Here is a 21,054-nt window from a genome sequence, read left to right as displayed (position 1 = left end):
CTACCTGAAGGGCCAGTTCAGGTTAACAAGGGAAAGGTGTTCTGCAAACCGGCTCCCAAACCGAGATCATAACCGAAGGCAAAGTCACTTTCTCCGCAGAGGAAGAGGAGGATATGTTCGATAGACTCATTTGGGACATGAATAGAGATGCCAGTGAGCTGATATCACCATACCTTCTATGGGTGTAGCTTCGCTGTGAGACAAAGCTGTCAGATATGATCCAAGGGATGAGCGGTAACAAAGAATGGGAGAAACTCGTAGAATTGGAAGAAACGACCCTCAAGTTGGCAAACACCAACCTTGTCCAACCCGCATTCAGTAAAACCGAGGTAATTCTTGAATACGCTCGGTTACAAGCGGTAGAAGATGCATTGAAGGAAGCAGAAGGAGCAACATTAAATCTGATTGAAGTAAGAATGACTGAACGGTTCCATCTAGTACGGGAAAAGATCCTTAAAAATCTTGACCGGCTCGATGCACAATGGAGAAGCAACTGCAGGCACCAATTAATCAATGCCGACTTATATCAAAGCAAACCTTTCTTTGCTGCCGGAGAGACATCCAGGACAACAGAAAACCGGGGACAAGATCCTCCTCAAACTGATAAGGCTCCGGAACTTGAGAAGTTAAAGCAGGTGGTAATCGATACGCTTGAGTCGTTCCTTGGGAACTACAGCACCGCAACCGACGAGAAGATTGCAACGGCTGAAGCCAACCTATCGAATACCATCCGGGGAACCGTTCAAACCGAAATGGCCAACACCGTTCAAACCTCGATCAGATCCATGATAGATTAAGCTGTGTAAACCTCCGACAAATCTTTGATCGCAGAATCCATTCAAACCGCAACCGCTCCCTTAGTCGATATGTTGCAGGCCATGACTGTTCAAATTGGGGAATTGTCCAAACTCCAAGTGAGCAAAACTCAAGAGCAAATAAATTCTGACGCCGAAACAGCAAAGAAACTACAAGACGAAGAAAGGGAAAGGGAACGGTCAAGGAAAGAACTTGAGGAGAAAGATCATGAGCTTGCCCCGAAATGTAATGAGGAAGAACAGGCAGCTATACAGGAATCCATACTGGCTCAACCCTCACACGCTATGAAGACAAGAAACAAGAACAAGAGGAAAGCGGTTGCAGAGGTGATGAAGCGGGCATAACAAAACAGTCAACAAGTGACCGAACCAATCGGGCTGAACGTGCAACCTCTTGATGAAGAAGAAGAAGAGGACCTAGAAGAACTTAACCGGCGTAAGAAGAAAGCGGTCGAAACCTCATCTTCAACCCCAGGCCCCAGACCGATCGTTGCTCAAACATCTCGACCACCAAAACCAGTCTGCACCGGTTTTGGATTCGACAAAAGAACTCCCGGCATCTCAAGTGTGTGGGCCGGATTGCAAATTGACGCTGCAAGAAGAGCCAGGGAATGGAAGGAAAGGGAAGAGGAAGAACTAAGACGACTGGAAAAAGAACTTGAAAAGGGGGGGACCATCCAAGCCTTAGTCTACTTCTATTTCCTTAAGAACAATTTATGTTTTATGTGGTTTCAGAACTCAGCTATTTTATTATGTTTTGGATTTATCAGTATTTACATATCTTTTGAAAAACTCAAACACATATTTTTGAAAATTTTCTTAAAAATACTCAAAAGGGAGATATTGCTAAAACAGATTTTTCAAACCGGCCATACATTACAAGTTTTGAATATTTATTCTAAATAATCAAAAAGGGAGAAATTGATAAGAAAAATTAAGAAAGTTAATTTTCAAACCGGCCATACATTACAAGTTTTGAATATTTATTCTAAATAATCAAAAAGGGAGAAATTGATAAGAAAAATTAAGTAAAGTTAATTTTTGGAACCGGCTAGAAAAACTAAACAATTGTTAACTTCTATGTGCTAGCAAAGACAAAATTCACACTTCAGCCGCTATATTATGTAAGAGACAAAACCGGTCACTTCAATCTGCAGAGATGATGTATGGTGACGAAATAGACATGTCTCGAAGGAATAAAAGAAGATAAGATCCGATCGGAAGCATGCGAGGAAAGCAATGATGATTTACTGATCCGATGTTGACAACCGGAAGGTGCATGCCTGACACGTGTCCGAATCCGCAAACCGGCAACGTCACATTTTCCTGAGGAATCCTTGCATGCTTTCCAAATGTTGAGGAATGTGAAACGTGCAAGTAACCTTCCTGCACCGGCGTGATGCTGATCAACCAATCCCACGGTGAGAGAAGAAAATGACCGTTGGGATCTCATCTACTATAAAAGGAAGACGAAACGTCCTCATTAGACACACGTCTAGACATCCAGTAATCTAAGCATCTAAGCAAGCGATAAGTTACAAAAATCTTAGAGAGATAAAATCTTACGATCCAAAACCGGTGTGTTATAAACCGGAAGTTTTCTGTGTGTATTTGTGTTGTGTCATTGTATTACATCAAGAGTGAGTTGGTGTAACCGGCGAGTAGCGAGTTGGGCTCGACCGGCATAGTAATTGTTGTAACTTTGAAAGTTAGTGGAGATTCTTCTCATAACCTGAGAAGAAGGGGTGACGTAGGAGGGTTTGCTCCGAACATCCATAAAAAATCTTGTCTCGTGTCATTTCTTTCATTTTGTTGCTTACTCACTTAACCTAACCAAAATCAACCTTACTCCTTATATCAAAAACCGGTTCACTCATATCTCTAAAACAAACTCCTTCTAAAACATCATCTAAGTTGCATACGTTGCTTCAGGCTGAAACAGACATTTCCGCCCTTGAACCCGGTTCAAGAGTCTGTGACAGCTTGCGAAGTGCTGAGAACGGTTATAGTCTATAACCGGACTATCACCAAAGTGTTGTGTGTGTTGTAAGAGGCCACCCTTTCTAAAACCGGAAACACCCCGGTCCTCTAAGGGCGTCCCCGATCCTAACAGGCTCCTCTTGTATGGTCAACGAAGATTATCCCTTGACACCAGTTCATCCTATGGCCCGCCTTCTAGAAAAGACTCAACACTCACGATCGTATCAGCAAGTATATGAGCATCCTGGACGCGAGCTGTCTTCTATACAGAGGAAATGAAGAAACCATAAATCACATATTCGGGAGCTGTTGTATTGCTTCGAAGCTTTGAGATGGATTCTATAAAAGCCTGGAGTTGATCAGTTTTCCGAGCGAATGGAATGAAATCAAAGAAGTGGCACTACTCAAAGCCAAGAGAAATATATTTTCAACAAGCGTGTTCAAGTGCGTCTTTGGAGTAGTGGTGTATAACATTTGACAAGAACGGAATGCAAGGGTATATAGCAGAACCCGCAGGGCGTTGAAAAGTTATGGAAAGATATTGTGTCGGATTGCAGTGCCCTCGCGGGAATGTGGAGAAGAATTCCAAGCACGGAGCAGAACTGGAATATCTGTAGGAACTGAAATTTACCATTTTTTGAACTCACTAAAATTGAAAGAATTGTAATCAGATAATTTATTTACCTTTTTAGCTTTTTAGGTTTTATACAAAATGTTACGACTTCAAAATCATTCTAAGCTAGTCTAGAATGATCTCTTAAACTCGTAGTTTTTTTCCCGTTTTTTGGAATTTTTAATGAAATAACGCTAAGTCGTTTTTCCCAAAAAAAATCATAGAAAGAGAGAGAAGAATGATAAATATTTTGTGTGTATTTTACTATAAATAAAACTTTAACTAGAACCATATATTTTTTGGGGAAAACTAGAACAATATATTTAAAGATCACATAAGTGGACCTAGTGGGCCCAATATCAAATAGTTATGATTTTATTTTATTTTATTATACCGCGAGCCTAGACTCGGGTCCCGATCAAAATTAGTCTGGGACACCATAATCTAACAACATATTTAACCACCAATATCTTTTATTCACCAATATGTTTTTCATTTTACTATCTTGGGACCTCACTTTAATCATTGTATATCCAACCATCTCAATATTACCGACATCTTACCCTCATTTCGGTCCACCAACGATCTCATTCACATATTTAACCATCAATATTGTTTATTCCTGTAATAGACATCTCATTTACACACAATCATCTCATTACTGTCATTTTTTTTTATCTTTATTTCAGCAAACTAACATTCTTATTCACATATTTATCCACCATTATTTTTTATAAGAATTTTATAATAGTTTAAAAATTACATTTTGTGGGATTGGAACATTGATTTTTATTATTTATCGTTGAATTTTTAATCATTAGACCATTTAAAATTGTTGATTTTTATATATAATTTTGTATATGAATGTATAATTTATATTGTTAATATTTAAAATAAAGTCACTAAATTCACATTAAAATACCCCATTCTCTAAAATTAGAGAGAACAAAACTTTTAAGTATTAATAAAAGAAATTAAAATGTAACAAGTTCATATGCGTGTGATATAAAATTATTTCTACAAATTATATAACTTAGTTGGTTAGAGTCATGCACTTCTAAGGTATGTAGTGTAAGTTTAAATCTTATATATTTCATTTTTATATTTTTCTAATGAACCGTTCCAAGTTCCAAGTTCCAAGTTCCAAGTTCCAAGTTCCAAGTTCCAAGTTCCAAGTTTGGAGGACGGGTTAACCTATAAACCATCAACCTACACTCACGTAATGGATAGTAAGTTGTACTTCAAGAAATCAGTGATCAATATTTAAGTGTTATTATATATATAAAAAGATATAGTGTAATAGATTGTACAATAATTTATTACAAAAGTTATCCTTATTAAAGGTCTTTCATCCAAATTCCTGGTATTTTTTCATGACAAGCTCACAGTTTGTGCCACATTGTTTCGCTTGCGGGAGAATATTAAACAACAAAACTCATCATCGGTATCAACAACATAAATTAACCACAAAAGTTAATTTTATCTCAAACAAAGCATCAATATGCATTTATTTTACTTGAGTATATCAAAGGTCACATTGATTAATATAATGTATATTTATTAATCATTCTATTACATGTATTTAACTATGTAGGCTACTCATGATATTCATTAAAAAAAAACCACCAATTTAATATATCTTCTATCTATCTTTTATATTTCTCTAGTGATCTGATATTTTGTGGTGGACTTAAAAAATAAAAGGAAATATATAAATAAAACGAGTAGATGCCACTTTTAAATTACAGAAGTAATAGTGAATTAAATTGAAAAAAAATTAAGGAGTCATGACACATTTTTATCGTAAAAACAAAATAAAATATATATTTATTTAATTTTTTTTAGGTGGACAGAAGTCACCTGAACTCTTTAATAGATGTAAACGACTTTAATTTATATCATAACGCATTTAAATTTTTCTAAAAATAATGTATATAAAAAATTGATTGTTGTTATTCCTATAACTTAATTTAGATAATATTTTGAAAATCTTTATATATAGTGAAATAGTAAATATTAACTAAAAATATAATGAGATGGCCATATAAATGGTTGTTGTTCATTAGATTATATTAATATAACTAAATTTAATAAAGTAATATGTTGAAAATCTCAAATACTAATAAATTATATATTTGTTTTTATATCACAAGTTAAAGTTTTTTAAATATTACCAAAATTTAGTAAAAATGATTATTAAATTCATATATGTTTCTCATTTATCTTAAAAAATTTAAAAGATGATCATGAAATAACTATATAAATGATTGGTGTTCTTTCATTAGACTACATTCAAGATTTCTTTTTTTTGTGTGTGGTGTGTGAATAATTGGCTTGTGATTTTTGATAAAATGGTGAGACATTTCTTTATATTTTTAATTATTTTATTTATTTTATGATACTAATTTATTCATTTTTTATTGACAGGAGTCGTTAAATGCAATTTTAACATTTTCATGTTCTCTATTATTAATTTTAGACCTTACTTTAGCAGTTACATTTGATGTAACACAATTTGGTGCCAAGGGAAATGGAGATGTAGATGATTCTCAGGTAATTATTGTTTCGTTAAATGATCTATAAACTTAATTGATATAACTATGAATGTTGTCATGGTTAGAGAAAGATTCAATGAACTATATTAAAATAAAGCAAACATACAACAACAAATTCATGGTTATATGTGGTTGACTTTGTAGATATCATTCTTTTTAAATTGTTTATGCACTGTGTTTCATCCACTTCTTTAAACTAATCACAGTTCAATATTACATTAATGGACATGAATTTGATGAACCCTAATTTGAAGGCTTTCTTACAAGCATGGGATAAAACATGTGCAAGTAGCAGCAATGCTACCATGGTGGTGCCTGAAGGAAATACATACTTGTTGATACCTCTTCAATTCAATGATGCCTGTAAAGGACCATCTGTTCAAGTTCAGGTGATCTAATTTGATGATAGAAACAAGATTCTTGGATGATCAATCTTTTAATTGTTTTCATTATTTTTGGATAACTTTATTTATTTATTTAAATATAAAACATTTCTTTATAGATTGATGAACCCTGGTGGCACCCAAAACCATAGGTGAATGGACAGGTTGTGTGGGAAACACATGGATAGGGTTTTTGTTAGGATTTGTATCTCCCAAATCCTACCAGCTTGAAAACAATCTGTAAAAACACAAGAAAGAAAAACACAATAACACACAGATTTATAGTGGTTCACTCAAATTGAGCTACATCCACTTCAGCCACCACCAGATTTACTATGAAGAAGAAAAAGGAATACAGAGTTTTTGCCTCACACTTTATCTCTCTAGAATTCTGTCTCCACAATGTAAACCCTTAATAATCACATATTTATAGGGTAAACATTCAGGTAATAAACCTAAATAACTTTGGTCAGGCCCAAGCCCAAAACCAAAAAAAGAAAACTCAATAAACTCTAATTAACAATGTAGAGTTTATTATAAGTGTAGGCTCCATAACTCAACAATCTCCCACTTGGAGACTAACTTCATCATCTCTCGATCGGTAGTGGCTTTCCATTCGGTGTCTTAACGAAGAAGACCAACTGAAGTTGCACACAACTTCAGTTTCTCATTTGTCACAGCTTTCGTCAACATATCAGTTGGATTCTCACTCCCGGTAATCTTCTCAAGAGCTAATACTCCATCTTCTAAAGCTGACCGGATGAAATGATAACGAACCTGTATATGCTTCGTCCTGCCATGATAAACAGGATTCTTTGCCAAATGAATGGCACTCTGACTGTCGCATCGCAACACACTTTCCTCGTAGTCTTGACCCAATTCTCGCAAAAAGGGTTGTAACCACATCATCTCCTTAGCATCTTCTGTCACAGCAACATACTCTGCTTCACAACTAGAAAGAGCAACAATCTTCTGCAATTTTGATATCCAACTGATTGCAGTACCTCCCAGAGTATAAATGTACCCTGTTGTGCTCTTCCTACTATCAACATCACCACCATTGTCAGCATCAACATATCCTTCTAAACCCATATTAGACTTTCGAAAACACAAAGCGAGACCCGTACTTCCTCTTAAGTATCATAGTATCCACTTTACTGCTTCCCAATGTTGTCTACCCGGATTGCTCATGAATCTGCTAATAACTCCCACTGCATGTGCTATGTCTGGTCTTGTGCAAACCATCGCATACATAATACAACCAATGGCAGAGGCATACGGAACAGTGGCCATGTAATTTTTCTCCTCCTCTGTTGAAGGCGACTGATCTTTAGATAGTCTGAAGTGACTAGCTAAGGGGGTAGTAACTAGTTTTGCATCATACAAGTTGAACCTGCTAAGAAATTTCTTCACATATTCTTCTTGTGAAAGCTTGAGAACTTCTTCATCCCTGAAAATTCTCATCCCAAGGATTTGTTTAGCAGCACCCAAATCCTTCATTGCAAACTTTTCAGACAACTCTTTCTTAAGCTTGTTAATCTCATACAAACTTGCTCCAGCAATCAACATGTCATCAATGTAGAGAAGAAGAATAATGTACGATTTATCAAACCTTTTGATATAGCAGCAATGATCAGCTTCACACCTCAAAAAATTGTTACTTTTCATGAAGCTATCAAACTTCTTGTACCATTGCCTTGGAGCCTGTTTCAAACCATACAGACTCTTCTGAAGCTTGCACACAAGCTCATCTTTTCCTTTGATTTCAAATCCTTCTGGTTGTCGCATGTAAATCTCTTCATCTAAATCACCATGAAGAAAAACAGTTTTGACATCCATTTGTTGAAGATGAAGGTCTTCTTTCACAACCAAACTCAAAATAGTTCTGATTGTCATCAATTTAACTACTGGAGAGAACATCTCATTGTAGTCAATACCTTTTTTCTGTTGAAATCCTTTCACAACCAATCTTGCCTTGTACCTCATGGTTTTATCATGTTCTTCTTTAATCCTGAAGATCCATTTGTTGTGAAGTGCTTTCTTTCCATTTGGTAGCTCAGTGAGCTCCCAAGTCTGATTCAACATCAAAGAGTCCATCTCATCTTTCATAGCAGACTCCCACTTAATCGATTCATCAGATTGTATTGCTTCCTCATAACATTCAGGTTCTCCTCTATCTGTCAACAAGATATAGTTCAGAGATGGAGACCATCTCTCAACTGGTTTTCGATTCCTTGATGATCTTCTCAACTGTATAACCGGTGTTTGCTGATTTACCTCTGGGGCCACGTTCTCAACGATTTCATCTTCAACAACACATTGTTCTTCTTCGACAACCGGTATATATTCAGCTGAAAATTGTCTCAAATCGACTGTACCAGTCTCTTCCAACTTGGAATCACCATCTGATGTCTTCCCAACACAATCTTTGTAGAGAACCTGTTCATTGAAGATAACATTTCTGCTACGAATGATCTTCCGATTTTGATTATCCCAGAAACGATAACCAAACTCGATATCACCATAACCAATAAAAAAACATTTATTAGATTTTGGATCAAGCTTGCTCCTATCACATTCATTAATATGAACATATGATAAACAACCAAACACTTTCAAATAAAAAAAATTTACCTTTTTATTGCTCCAAGCTTCTTCAAGAATTCTGAATTCAAGAGGAACAGAGGGTCCCCTGTTTATCAAATAGGCAGCATTATTAATAGCTTCTGCCCAGAAGGTTTTAGGCAGCCCTGCATGCAATCTCATATTTCTAGCACGCTCGTTCAATGTTCGATTCATTCTTTCAGCTACATCAGTGTGTACCAACTCTAGTTTTTCTTTCTTGAGCTCCTTCCCAGTTTTTAAGAAACTCACCCGTTTTTGTTTTCTAAGAATGCAGTTTTCACATAACTGATGTTAAACAGACTTCAGTTCTGGAATCTGTCCATTCTTCAAAAGAATTTTCATCCCTTTTTCGCTCATATGGCCCAACCTGCAATGCCATAGCTCACTGTTCTTCGAGTCATCAATTAAAACAGCAACTGTTTCTCTGCAAGTTGAAGTCGTGTATAACGTTCCAGTTTTGTGACCTCGAGCAACAACTATTGCTCCTTTAGTCACCTTCCACGCACCATTTCCACAACTAAAATTGTGACCTTCTTCATCAAGTTGTGTAACAGAGATCAAATTGCGCATTAAACCTGGAATGTGTCTCACCTTATTAATCTTCCAAACAGAACCATTTGCCATCTTCAATTTGATGTCACCAATGCCAACAATATTCAGTGGCTCACCATCTGTTGGATATACTTTCTCACAGTTTCCAGCCACATAATTCTCCATTAATTCTTTGTGAGCAGTGGTGTGGAAAGACGCTCCTGAGTCTAAAACCCATGAATCTATCGGACTATCAACAGACAGAAGTAACGCATCAGTGACAGATTCTGAAACTACGTTGGCTGCATCATTTTTATCATCACCATTTTTCTTCGGTGCTTTACAGTTCCTCTTCAGATGACCCTGTTTACCACAATTCCAGCACTCAAATGTCCTCCCAGACTTGGACTGACTCCTCCTGCTCCTTGACATAGATCTGCTCTTACCTCGGTTGAAATTTCTATCATTACCTCTTCCCCTGTTTTTCACATTCAGAGCAGAACCTTTGAAAGTTTCACCAGAATCATTTTTACGAACCTCTTCAGCAAGAATACGATCTCTAACTTCAACAAATTTCAGTTTAGCATTTCCAACTGAATTACTAATTGCTGCCCTCATAGGTTTCCAGCTATTTGGTAGAGATGCTAACAAAATCAGGGCACTAACTTCATCCCCAAAATCAATCTCAACAGATAGCAATTGATTCACAATTGTATTGAATTCATTCAAATGAGTAGTGACAGAAGTACCATCAACCATTCTTAAGTAAAAGAGTCTTTTCATTAAGTGTACCTTGTTGTTAGCAGATGGTTTCTCATACATATCAGAAAGAGCTTTCATCAGACCCATGGTGGTCTTCTCCTTTGCTACATTGTGAGCAACTGTCTTGGCTAGCGTCAATTGGACAACTCCCAAAACCTGTCTATCAAGGAGTTTCCATTCAGCTTCATCCATCTTCTCTGGTTTCTCACTTAAAGGAACATGAAACTTCTTTCCATAGAGATAATCTTCAATCTGCATTCTCCAGAAGGCATAATCTGTCCCATCAAATCTTCTAATCCCATGTCCTATACTATTCTCACTTGCCATTATTTCCAATGCTCAGATCTAGCCTAGCTGCTCTGATACCAGTTGTTAGGATTTGTATCTCCCAAATCCATAAGCTTGAAAACAATCTGTAAAAACACAAGAAAGAAGAACACAATAACACACAGATTTATAGTGGTTCACTCAAATTGAGCTACATCCACTTCAGCCACCACCAGATTTACTATGAAGAAGAAGAAGGAATACAGAGTTTTTGCCTCACACTTTATCTCTCTAGAATTCTGTCTACACAATATAAACCCTTAATAGTCACATATTTATAGGGTAAACATTCAGGTAATAAACCTAAATAACTTTGGTCAGGCCCAAGCCCAAAACCAAAAAAAGAAAACCCAATAAACTCTAATTAACAATGTAGAGTTTATTATAAGTGTAGGCTCCATAACTCAACAGTTTTTTTTAGATGTTGATGGTCTTCAAGTTTATGGAAACGGGACACTTGATGGGAAAGGTTCACTATGGTGGAAAAATTCCGGTAATGAGGATGATGACCATATAATTAACAATAACATTTGGAAAAAATGTAAGCTTTCTTTATATTTTAGGGCTCGATTTTTACCTTACAAAATTGATTCTAAAAGAGATTAGTATATTTTCTTCACTTAAAAAGAAAAAATATGATTTATAATTTTCAAATTGATATGTTGATTTTTTTTTTCTTCTTTCTTCATTTTCAGAAACCAAATAAGTGCTCACGACCGATGGTAAGTGTCGTAGGACAATATCAATTTTATTCTTAATTACTGTTGTGTTGATAATTGGGTGTTTAGAATTTTGTTTTCTTTCTTTTTAATATAGAATGACATAGAGTCATGTGTTCTAAGTGGAAATTGTATTAGGAGCTATTATTGTCATTTAATCTATCTTAGTGAGTTAATTTGAAGTTTAAAAGTGTTTACAAAATATAACCATCCTAAGTCAGTGGTAGAAGACTGTGACTTAGGGGTTTACACCCTAAGGCATCAAGTTTTTTTTATTGGAAAAATGTAGTGAAAAAATATCATAATATGGGATGTTATGTTAATATGTTTTCTTATTAATTTGATAATAATCATGTTGGATTTAATTAACTAGTTAATGTACTCATAATTAATTGTTTTCTTGTTTTCTTTAATAATCTCCTCTTATACAAATGTGGGAATTAATTGATGCAGGGATTAAAGTTTTCAAGCTGCAAAAACCTTGAATTAAGAGGGTTGACTCATATCAACCCTCCAAAGAGACATATAAACTTACATTCATGCAACCAGGTTACCATTTCTGGCCATACAATAACCGCACCCAAAGACAGCCCTAATACGGATGGAATCGGCATCTCTTCCTCAACTAACGTTAATATCACCAACACTATTATTGGCACAGGTGTGATCGAATGTGTGATAGTAATTTGTTATTAAAAAAACATATAATTTATTGTATGTATATTATTGTAGGGGATGATTGTGTTGCAATTTGTTCCGGTAGTTCAAACATTTTTGTTGAAGGAGTTCAATGCGGACCTGGGCATGGCATAAGGTAAAATATCGTCCATTTGAAAACTCTTTTTGAATCTGGATCATTATATAGAAAAGAACCATAATAATCATGTTTTTTATTGTCATATTATTGAAGTGTGGGTAGCCTCGGTGGAGGCGGGTCTCAAGATACTGTGGAAGATGTTCATATACTAAATTGCAATTTCACTGGAACACAAAATGGGGCAAGGATAAAGACATGGCAGGTAAATAAATTAACTATGTTGAAACAAATATTTATAATTAAAAAATCATTTAACACTGTGATTTGATCTTATTTTTTAGGGTGGAAAAGGATATGCAAGAAATATTACATTTGAACACATCCAGTTCAATGATGTTCAGAACTCTATTATTATTGATCAAAACTATTGCAATGGAAAACACGACTGTCCCGCAAAAGTAAGTATATTGTTATACATCATATATGTCTAATTAATTTTGTACAACAATATAATTATTACTTGTATTGATATATTTCTTTTGAAGTCGGGCGCGGTGGAAGTGAGCAATGTGAAATATATAAATGTGCAAGGAACGTCTACAATTAATCGAGCAATACTCCTAGATTGCAGCAATGAAGTTCCATGCAATAATATTGTTTTTGACAATGTAAACATAACTTCAAGCTCTATGGGTGACAATGTTTATGCGACTTGCAAGAACGCTAACGTGTCTGTCCCTTCCGTAGTGTATCCAGTTATATCATGCAGTATTGGTGACATTTAAAGAGTTAGATTTGACGTTTTTGTAGTCATATTAATTTCTCTCATTTTTAGTTTATAATAAGATCATTTTGATCCTAATTCATGATAATAAATTTAATTATATATATGAGTGAAATCATGAATGTTTCATATTGGAATAAAATGAATAGGTTTCTCTATCCATATTATGCTATATTATTTGCCCATTCACTAAATATACTATACACTTCATTATTTATAGATAGAATTATGTTTAATTCTACATTGTTAGGAGAGAGTTGTGGTTACTTTGTTAGGGGAGAGTTGTGGTTGATTTGGATACATTTATGAGTGTAAATAAATATTTATGTCAGGTTTCAGGTTGATCCGTTCATAAAATTGGAACGAATAATTAAAAAATTAAGATTAAAAAAGATATATATAAGTTTTGAATTTATAACCTATAAATTATATGTATGGTTATTTGTTTAGGTGTGAAAGTTGGTCATGAGCATGTTATACGGGTGGGTTTTGGTTTTGGCTTGTCCCATTGGTGTTTTTGTTTTAGGCATCATCGAGATTGGCTGATCTAGTATTGCGTTATTCTTTTAATGAAATAAATTTGTTAAAAAAAAAACACATATGTTTTAAATTCTACCAAATATCTTTATAAACATACGCCGATAAATTTGCGACATTTTAATATTTTATTAAGTTCTTAGATGTTTTGTTTTATTTAATGTTATAGGATGATATATGTTTTTTTTGGAGAAGAGGATGATATATGTTTAATGTGGGTTGAGGGGTTTATTTTGAATTATTAATCATATAAATCATATACCCATAAACAAAATTATAAATATTTAGTACAAAATACTAAATATGTGGAGGATATAAGTTGTGATAAAGGGGATCGGGAGGTCGGTACAAAATATACTTGATATGAGGTCATGGGATTAGTGATTGGTCGATTGAGATACAAAAATACTAATATGAATGAGATTGTTAATGGACCGAAATTAGGGTAAAAATGGATCAGTATAAAATACTCGAAATGAAGTCACAAGATTTGTATTGGTCGATTGGGGAACGAAAAATATCGGTGTTAAGGTGGTGGTTGGTTGAACGAAATGAGTGTAAAGACGTCGGTACAAAATACTAAATATTGTGGAGGATATACGTTTCAATGAAGCTGATCGAGAGGTTGGTACAAATTATGCTCGAAATGAGGTCATGGGATTAGTAATTGTTTGAATGAGGTAAAAAGAATATTAATGTGAATGAGATTATTGGTTGGATGAAAAGAAGGTAAATGCTGAAATTAGTAAATGGTCGATTAAAAAACAAACAAAAACGGGCTCCTCTCGTATGGTCAACCAAGATCATTCCTCGACACTAGTTCATTCGATGACTTGTCTTCTGGGAAAGACTCAGAACTCGTGACCGTATCAACAAGTATATGAGCATCTCGGACGTGAGATGTCTTCTATCCAAAACTTGAACCAAATCTGGACTGTTTCTTTTGGTTTGCTTTGTAGTTCATTTTTTCTGACCACTTTTCTAGCTTCATACAATTTGATCCTATGTAAGTATGCCCTTTCTCCAAGATTTCTTTCAGATTTGAGTCTTTTTAGAATTGTAGGAAGCAGAGATCATGTATATTTGCAGAAACTTTTTCAAGCCCCTTTTCTCCTAGAGCCTCTTTGGTAGTTGGGAATGATACTCTGTTTTTTCCAATGAAGTTTCCAACCACTACAAACTCCCAATCTTCAATACATTTCTCCTCTACTTTAGAAGGCAATTTGAATTCAAAAGGAGAGTTGAGTACCTCTACCTTTGTTTGGATATCCCCCAAGTAGATTTTTCCTTTATAGGCATGATCTTTAGATTTTTTTCTGATTTATTCTTCCATACCTCGTTGACTTTCTATGTTGAATTACTTCTGATAGTGTAGGTCTTGGTTTTGGGAGCCTTCATCAGCTCCTTCATTGCATCATCTGATCATTTAACTATTTCCTTATATTCTATTTTCTTCAGTAAATTCCAGTCGTGGAGATAATGAATATTGAGTTGGACTGTTATTTGATAAGCTTTCTCTTTACTGATTGTGATTTCACCCTTCTTAGAATGCATTAGGAGTTTGGTAATCTGGTTTTTAAGACCAAACAGGTTGGCTCTTTCATTATAACTAACATTCCAAATTACTTCTTTGTTCCCATGTTTTCCTGCAACATTTTCTTTATAATTTTTTACAACAATTGGTTCCTTATCTTTGCTGCATTTCTGTTTTTCCTATATTATTTTTTCAGCAATTATATCAAATTTTTTTCAGCTATCTCCTTAAACCTTTCATCACAAATTCTTTGATTTCCTTATACTTATTGTTTTTTTTTCTTCCCATTTTAATGAAGAACCGAACAAAGCAACAAAACAATTAAAAAGACCAATTACAGAATATGGTATACCAGAAACCCTAGCTATACAAAACAGGGTAAACCAGAAACCCTAACCTTCCAACCAAGATTTGTAGATGAATGACCGACCTAGAAATTAGAGCTGATACCGTGTCGTTCGTGTCGATTGTGCCGATTGTGCGCACATTTGACAATAGACACTGAGCAACTAACAGCGTGATCACAATAAGCTAACCGCGATCTTGATACCGTGCAAATCGTGTCGATCGTTTCGTCCATGTCGATCGTGTCGTTCGTGCCGATCGTGTCGATCGTGTTATTCATGATGAGAGAATTTGTTGCCGGAATTTTCACCGAAAACCTAAACTTTTCAGAGCTTTACTCTTTCTTCCTTCTTCCTAATTTTGTGAATTGTCTATAATTAACATTATTAAAGAAAGGTGGTTGAATATATTTTAAAATTATAAAATCTTGTACTATGTCACGTTAATATTTAATTTAATAAATTGAGAATGAATTGAATAATTTTTATTTATTTTTTGAAAAAAAAATAGTTTGAATTGTATTATAAATAATGTTTTTCGACATTAATTTTCAAGAGTGGAGGTAAGATAACAATATAAACATAATTTATAAGAGAGTGGTAAAATAATGAAAGATTAATTCATAAATATAAATCCTCCAATTAATTAATAATATCAAAATTAGTGAGCTCTCTGTCTATAATAACTTTTGTTTGAAATAAGAATAAAAATTCGGTACATACAATAATGTCCAATCATTGGACTAGCCAAAATATATGTACCACTATTAGTAAGTTAGATAAAAAAAATTTGGATTACTTAGGTACCAAATTTTCGGGGCAAGTTTGGTTTCCTAAAATTTGCTCTAGTATATTGCTTATCATAATTGAAACTGAATGTTTGAAATGTTGTTATAGCAATAAATAAATAAAAAATGAAGTCAAGTTTAGATTTTTATGTGAAAACAAATATATTTATAATAAATATTCTAAATAATTTAGTTCTTAACTATTTTTTTTTAGGGAAATTTGATGAAATGGCCCTGATAAGGGGTCTAATTCTAAAAAAAGGCCCACGCCTGATAAACCTTGCAAAAAGGGTCTTTTCCAAACCGGTTTGACCTATGCCTTGGAAGCTTAAACCGCCAGTACTGTAACACTGAACCTCTGCTCAACCAATCAGATTCAAGGATTACCCTGAAGGTATCCGTTGAAGAAATGTGACCGTTGGCACATTTCACCTATAAAAGAAGGAGCTGAAGAGGAGTAAATGCAGTTTTTAAGACACAAGAGTTAAGTCCTAGTAGTCACAACAACCCAAGTTACAAGTTGTGTTTATCTCTCTAAGATCAAAAGGCTTAAGTGTGCATTTGAAGTGTGATTACAATTTCTGTGAAAATTGTAAGAGTGATTATCGAGCAGAAAATAAGACTCGATCGGGTATTGTGTTTGTGTATCCCTTAGTGAATATCCTTCTTGCGGTTTCGAGAAGAAGGGGTGACGTAGGAGCTTTATCTCCGAACATCCATAAAAACCTGTCTTGTCATTTACTTTCTGCCGGTTCTACTCTTTAACTGACTCATACCGCTCTGACCGATTTACATCACCTTAACCGATTTACTAAACCTCAAACCGACTTCCTAATCTCCAAACCGACTTTATCCTTAACTTATCTCTATTCATCCCGTGTGTGCTGCTTCAACTTGAAACAAACCACTTCCGCACTTGAACTCGGTTCAAGAGTTTGTGACAGTTTGTGTAGTATTGAAACCCGGTGTTAATCTCTAATAGGATTAAACGCCAACAACTAAGTGTTAACCGGCCAGACCCCGGTCCGTCAGCCCCGACTTAGATCCTAACATGTTTACTACTTAAATGTTTCAATTTTATGTTATGTTACCATTGATAAAAAATAATTGGTAACGAGATTATGATTTTAGAACCTTGAATCTTATATTTTATACATTGTATTGTGATTGTAATGTTAATGTCAATGTTGTGCTTAAACTACATTGTATCAATACGTAATCAGACGAATAATTCTGTTTTTAAAATTATAATTTGTGATTTATTTTGTCTTTATATAGTTTATTTCTTCACATCATAAACTACAATATTTACTTAATCTTTATTAATAAAGAAAAGATAAACGGGACATTAGTAACTCTTAATTTGTGAACCAAAAAAATTACTACAAAGTGGACATTGTTGGGTATTGGTTGGCCCAACTTTATGGCCCAATCTCTAGTAACCCGCTTATTGGAGTTGACCTAATAATATAAATAGATACTACTCTCTTGGTGGGAGGTAGATGTCAAATTTCTTTATGGTGTTTGAATGCTAGAGAGGGTTGCCTCCTTTGTGTGAGATAGTGGTGCAACGGAATCGATAAATAAGAGGACTGAGTTAAACTTCAATTGCATTCACACCCAATAGTGGTATCAGAGCTAGAGTTTGTAATTGAAGTTTGAGATTGGGTTGGAGGATATAAGTTATCTTCACCAATAAGTGTAGATCTGTCTTCCGTTTCTTCTTTAATCCTCTTGTTTTTATTCTCTACTTCTACTGCTACTGGAGGAAGAAGAAAGCCGTTGTCGCCTCTGGAGAAGAAGTCGTTGTTGTCCTGTTCAACTGTTGTCGGTGTAGCATTTGTTGCGACCGTTGATAATCAAAGTCTTCGTCGTGCCGCTACCGTGCCGTCGTCGTGGCGCTATCGTGCCGCTGCCGTGCCGCTACCGTACCACTGCTGAGATGACGAAGCAGCAAATCCCCGAGCGGGGTGGGTAAGTCGAAAATTTCTTTGAGTTTCGCAAGGTATCATAGCTTGAACCCTCTTATTAATTTCTACCAATTGATTGTTGATTGTTTTTAATTTGTTTGATAGCATGTCTAGTGTTAATCAATATGGTATGGTTCCGTTTGACGGAAAAACTGATTTTAGCATTTGGAAACAAAAAATGAAATGTGTTTTGATTTAGAAAAAATGTTTTAAAGTTGTTAGTCAGGTTTATGCTGTTACTGATACCGTTGAAAAAAAAAATAGTGAAATGAATGAAAATGCTTGTACGTTTATATATTTGAATTTATCTGATTCTATGATGAGAAAAATTGGTAATTTGGAGTGTGCAAAAACCTTGTGGGATAAATTGTCTGAACTTTATACTGAAACTTCGCTGCCTAATAAAATATTTTTACTTAAAAAGTTTTTTAAATTTAGATTGCATATGTCCAAGAACATTGAAGATAATCTAAATATTTTCACTAAACTTATTTCTGATATTAAGTTGTGTGGTGATAAGAATATTGATGAGTATGCCCCCATTGTCTTGTTGAATGTTATTCCTGATTCTTTTAATGATGTGAAGTCTGCCATTAAGTATGGTAGTGACAGTGTCACTCTTGATATTGTTGTCTATAGTCTTAAGAGTAAAGAGTTAGATTTGAGACACTTTGAGAGGGGTAAACAGTCTGGTGGGGAAGTCATGCATGTGAGGGGTAGATCTCAGGGTAGGTCGAGTGCCCAAAAGAATGTCAATTATGAGAGTTCTGGTAAGAAATCTCACCCTGCTAATAAAAGCAGATCTAAGTCTAGGTTTAATGCTAAAAAGTTGTATAATTGTCATGAGTCTGGTCATTTTATCAAGAACTGTCCTAAGCTTAAGAGAAATCAGCATGTTGAAAATGCTAGTGTGGCTGTTTGTGAGGGTAATATGGGTGATATTTTTATGATTAATAATATATGTGATTACGCTAGCTTGAACTCTGTGTTATCTGATTCTTTGTGCAAATTTGATTGGCTAGTTGACTCTGGTTGTACTTTTCATGTGACTCAATTTAGAGATTTGTTTTCTAACTATAAAGAGATTGAACATGGTTTTGTGTCTATGGCAAATTAAAAAAATTGTAAGGTATTAAGAATAGGTGATGTATGCCTAAGGTTCTCTTGTGGTTCTGTGTTTACTTTGAAGAATGTGAGGCATGTTCCTGATTTGCGTTATAATTTGTTGTCTTGTGCATCTCTTGAGAATGATGGTTTAGAGGGAAAGTGGGGGAAATGTGTTATGAAAATTTTACGTGGGTCTCTTGTTATCTTTACTGCTAAAAAGATGAACAATCTGTATGTGTGTCATGCTGAGACTGCTTGTGACTCTGTGAACTCTGTGTTTGGTGATAGATTTGTTCTTTGGCATAATAGATTAGCTCACATGAGTAACAAAGGTCTAGAAATTTTGCATAAAGGTGGTCACTTTGGTTGTGATAAATAGTCCCCATCCCCTAATGTGAATCATATGTGCTAGGAAAACAACATAAGGTGAGTTTTCTCATCTCCTCTTACCCAAATGTGTCTAAGTGTACTGATATCCTTGAATATTTACATGCTGATGTGTGTGGTCCTTCTAGTGTTTTTACACATGGAGGGAACCAATATTGTATGTCCATCATTAATGATTATTCTAGGAATGTTTTGGTGTTACTTTTGAAACATAAGTATGATGTTTTTGAAAAGTTTAAAGAGTGGAAGATTTTGATTGAGAATCAAACAAGTAAGAGAATCAAAACTCTTAGGACAGATCATGGTCTTGAATTCTGTAATAAACAGAAGAATGATTTATGTACTACATGGGGTATTAAAAGACATAGGTTTATGCCGTACACACCACAACAGAATGGCGTTGCATAGAGAATGAATAGGACACTTCTGGAGAGGGTGAGAGATATCTTAGCGTCATCTGGTTTGTCTAAGAAGTTTTGGGGAGATGCTTTGCATATTGCAGCTTATTTAATAAATAGGTCCCCTAGTGTTCCCTTAAGAGGGAATTGTCGTAAATCTGTGTTTTCAGGTAAACCTCTTGATTTGAGCAACTTGAAGGTTTTTGGTTGTGTTGGCTATGTGCATCAGAATGTTGACAAGCTGGAGCCTAGGTCCAAGAAATGTGTGTTCTTAAGCTACCCTGAAGGGGTAAAAGGTTATAGGCTTTGGGATAGGAGTGAACCTGGACTTAAGATTGTCATAAGTAGAGATGTTGTCTTTGATGAGAATGATTTTCCTTACTTGTCTATGTCCCCCACTCCTGTTAATGATGCTCCTAATAAGGTGGAGCATGTGTCTGTAGTTTTTGATCAACCTGCTGAACATGATGTGAATGTTCTCAATGAGGTGGAACATGATAATGTGAATGATATTGATGATTTGCATGATTCAAATGTGTTGTCTGATTCACAAGATTTGTCTAATGATTTGCATGACTATCAACTTCTTAGGGATAGAAGTAGAAGAAATGTTAGAATTCCTGCTAGATTTAGGGATGATAATTTGAATGATTGCAATATGTCTGAATTTGCTTTTAACATGTTTGAATCCCTAAACTGTAATGAGCCTAACTCTTACAAATAAGCTTTGAGGTCTAAGTTTTCTACTGAATGGATTGTTGCTATGAATAATGAGATGAATTCCCTAAGAATCAATGATACTTCTAAACTTGTTTTTAAACTTCATAATTTCTCCTTAGTGGATTGCAAGTGGTTGTATAATGTGAAGCAAGAGTCTGAAAAAGTTAGATTCAAGGCTAGGTTAGTAGCCAAGGGATTTACTCAAAAGGAGGGAATAGATTATGCTGAAATTTTTGCTCCTGTTGTCAAATTCACTAGTGTTAGAATTATGTTTGCTTTAGTTGCTCACTTTTATTGGGATTTGAAGCAAATGGATGTTACTACTGCTTTCTTACATGGTGAACTTGATAAGAATATTTATATGCATCAACCTGAGGGGTTTGTTGACCCCCAATTGCCTGATCATGTTTATTTGTTA

At 34.9% G+C, this 21,054-nt stretch overlaps 1 protein-coding gene across 1 annotated transcript; it reads left to right on the top strand.

The window, feature by feature from the left end:
- The first annotated feature begins 878 nt into the window (after window positions 1–878).
- Window positions 879–12,852, top strand: LOC124924294 (probable polygalacturonase At3g15720). Its single transcript, XM_047464353.1, has 8 exons — window positions 879–1,142; window positions 5,836–5,961; window positions 6,170–6,352; window positions 11,764–11,971; window positions 12,043–12,124; window positions 12,221–12,329; window positions 12,409–12,525; window positions 12,613–12,852. Exons 1-8 carry the CDS (start codon window positions 879–881, stop codon window positions 12,850–12,852), a joined length of 1,329 nt encoding a protein of 442 aa, XP_047320309.1.
- Window positions 12,853–21,054: the final 8,202 nt, after the last annotated feature.

Source organism: Impatiens glandulifera, chromosome 2 (assembly GCF_907164915.1).
Source record: "Impatiens glandulifera chromosome 2, dImpGla2.1, whole genome shotgun sequence".
NCBI lineage: Eukaryota > Viridiplantae > Streptophyta > Magnoliopsida > Ericales > Balsaminaceae > Impatiens > Impatiens glandulifera.
Note: the sequence above shows the minus strand (reverse complement) of the source record. Positions and strands in the feature narration are given on the sequence as shown.

Excerpts from the sequence above, each read along its gene's own strand:
- LOC124924294 (XM_047464353.1), top strand. The coding sequence starts at position 879 with ATGACTGTTCAAATTGGGGAATTGTCCAAACTCCAAGTGAGCAAAACT. Across the intron at positions 1,143-5,835 it reads AGAGGAAAGCGGTTGCAGAG|GAGTCGTTAAATGCAATTTT; the intron begins GTGATGAAGCGG and ends TTTTATTGACAG. Across the intron at positions 6,353-11,763 it reads GACCATCTGTTCAAGTTCAG|GGATTAAAGTTTTCAAGCTG; the intron begins GTGATCTAATTT and ends TAATTGATGCAG.